This window comes from Empidonax traillii, unplaced genomic scaffold (genome assembly GCF_003031625.1).
Source record: "Empidonax traillii isolate 1590-97213 ecotype Southwest subspecies unplaced genomic scaffold, ASM303162v1 scaffold196:size3368384, whole genome shotgun sequence".
Classification (NCBI taxonomy): Eukaryota; Metazoa; Chordata; class Aves; order Passeriformes; family Tyrannidae; genus Empidonax; species Empidonax traillii.
This window is the reverse complement of record NW_020955389.1, coordinates 1845451-1848521: the sequence shown is the minus strand read 5'-3', so window position 1 is coordinate 1848521 and position 3071 is coordinate 1845451. Positions and strand designations below refer to the sequence as shown.

Genomic DNA, 3071 nt, shown 5'->3' with positions numbered 1-3071 from the left:
TATTGGGTGCAACAGTAAATAAATTAGTGCAAAGATGGATCTCACTTGGGCATTAATGTAAGCATTAAAACTCATTTCTTGAAGTCGAGAACTGTTGCTTTGATAGAACTTCTATTTAGAAGAGATGTAACTTGGCTGAGATTTTATTTACACAAAAGGAAAGATAACAGGAGCAACAATATCCTAAGATGCAGTCACATGCAATACATCACCTCTACAGAAAATCTGTGGCTGCAACCCTGCACTACTTTAAACTTCCTACTGTTAACCTGTATAGTAGCCTTTTAGTCTCTCTGAGATCTACATATAACATTTAGTATTCAGCTTCAAACCAGAAGCCTAAAAATTAATAATGATTTACCAACCAGAAGTTCCCCAAGGGCCCGTGTCACCTAGAGACCTCATCAAGTTCACCAAGTACTCTGGAGGTCTTGGCACATCTTCACCCTTTATTCTGCATTGATTAGACAATCCATTTTTCCAACAGACAAAACTTCTCTCTTAAATACAATCAATTTCAAAACACAATAAATTTTGCTTCTTGGACAGAACCAAGTGTAATGAGTATTTCTTTGGGAGACTGATCCTATGACACTTAAAATGCTTTACAATTTCTCTGTAAATTTTCAATATCCCTATTTCAGTGCAAATGCAAATTTGAGAACACCCTTCTTTTTTCTTTTTTTAATAAACATAATCAAACTACATGTATATTGCCATTGGAGTTGCAGTAACTTGCTCCAGTGAGCAATCTGATTCTTTTATTGGCATTTTTTGTCTGCAGTGACCCAACGGGTCCCAAAGGGATGAAGCCTGTTAAAGGGGACAGAGGTTGTTTGAAGATTCTTTTTTCTAATATGTGGTGGTTACTTTTTCCTCCTGCACATAGGAGAACGGAAAATAGGAAGTCAATTTTCTAAATCATATTATTTTTGGGGCTATAATTTTATGGGATGTCTTTCCCTGCATTAAGATTCTTTATATTTAATCAAGTTTTAACTTGTTTTGCAAAGATCCAGCTTTGTAACCTGTAAAATCAAACTGTGCAGAATAGTATGCAAACATACGCAAGGTTACAATTTACAGAGCATCTGAGTCTCAGGGTAACAATCTGAACAGAAAAAAAACCTTTATCTGAATAAAACTTATTGTCAGATCTGATTAGATTGTCATAACGTGACTGATGAAGAGCTTTTCCTAAGAGCAGGAGAAGTGTCAGCTCTGCCATTTTTTTGTTGTTCACTTTTGCCGGTATTATCTGATTATCTGCAGTTTCTTTGGGGGAATCTTTTTTAGTCACTTGTTTATTTTGTGAGGGGTAGTTTAATAAAAACTAGATAATATAATTATAAATGCACTTAATTGAGCACACATAAACTGTGATACATCACGGTAGGCTGAAAGTGAACACAACTGATGATGCCACTGTCAACCACTCCGCGTTGTGGAGCAACTCACCTCTCTCAGGCACCTCACAAACCTTATGTGGCCATCTTACACATGGCCCAAGTGAGGGTACTAGCAGCAATCCATATATGAAATATTAGTAAAGTTCTCTAATTTTCTTCAGATAAAAAATTAACAAGTTCTGATATTTTCTTCATGCACTCCAATAGATTGTCTTGCGTTCATGGTGGTGTGTGCACACACCATTTCAGACATCACTGTTTCAGAGTACCACTGTTTTTTTTAATTTATAATCAAAGCTACATATGCAAGAACAACTGTGTGCTCTAACTGTTCTCAAACCATCAGCATACATAGCCTCTTGAAGTAATGCATTTTACAATGCTTCATAGAGAATCTGAAGCTAAAACAAGCAATTGACACACAAACTTCTACTCCTGGTCTGGTAGAAACTACTATTGCTCTAGAAGATTAGTTTGCGTAATGCCAGGCTGGAATGAAATAAAAATCAGAGACAAAGATTAAACACCACAGTCAATTTATGATTAAACGACTTCAGCATTGTCCAATTTACCAAGTAAGGCTGCCCAGTGAAGGGGAGTTCGAAACAAGTTGTCATAAGATGTTACATTGCAGCCTTCGTAGGAGGTCAGGACATCAACAACTGCTACGTTCCCATCTGCAACAGCAAAATGAAGGGGAGTTCGTCCCTCATAGTCTTGCCAGTTAAGAAGAGATTCTGTAGGTGCAGCTTCCTTTAAAAAAAAAATCAACTCAAAATTAAAAGGTTTTAAATTGAAGAGAAGAACTACATACTCTTTACAGACATTTTTTTAGTCTTATATTAAGGAGATAAACTGTCCTTGTTCAGTAGACTATAGCTCTACAACCAAATAATTTTATTACCATATAGGTTACTTTCAAGTATTTCTTACAGAATTTTTTTAAACTGTATTATTGTACTAGACCAGATTTCTGGTATAAACCCTGTAGTTTTACCAGTTTGTTGTACAAGTGTCTCCTTATAAAGATTTTGAAAAGACTAACTCTGACTCTTGTGAAAATAATTAGATCTTCTTACTTGATTTTCTAAGATGAAAATTACATATATATCTTCATGTTTTCAACTAAGACACTCCCCTTTTTGCACAAGTTAATCCTAAGGCTTTCATTATAATACTTTTCTAGCATTTTACACCCCCAAAGTATTTCTAAAGGAGCTGTCAAGGTCTCTAGCAGACAGGATAAAAGTACTTCTCATGACTGCATCTCCTTGTAATGGGCTTATTTTTGAATTAAAAAAAGTCTTTTAAAGTATCATGATTAGTCAATTGATCACATAACATAGGCATTAATAGATGTAACTTGAGCTTTTATCTTTTCTTAAAAAATATGTGAAATTACTTTCACATAAGGCTCCTAGAAATATAGTTTTGTGTTATGATAATTTCCTCTCTCATGGTGTTTTTCTACAGAGATTTCTCTTCATTACTTTCCCAAGAAAAGGAACACAACAGGTACAAATGAATATCATTTTACCATTGCAGAGATCTCCAAATGTCGAGTATCATAAAGGCCCATAAAATACATGCTTTAAACTTAACTTTAAAAAAAAAAAAAAAAAAAAAAAAAAAAAAAAAAAAAAAAAAAAAAAAAAAAAAAAA

General features: G+C 34.2%; 1 protein-coding gene across 9 annotated transcripts in view; it reads right to left on the bottom strand.

The window, feature by feature from the left end:
• Positions 1 to 3071, bottom strand: part of INVS (inversin) — a 95117-nt gene that overhangs the window by 40657 nt on the left and 51389 nt on the right. For all 9 annotated transcript variants that reach the window (XM_027886811.1, XM_027886805.1, XM_027886808.1 and 6 more), the window contains one exon: positions 1982 to 2162. In XM_027886811.1, the coding sequence (XP_027742612.1) occupies positions 1982 to 2162 (181 nt within the window). The remainder of the gene's footprint in view (positions 1 to 1981; positions 2163 to 3071) is intronic.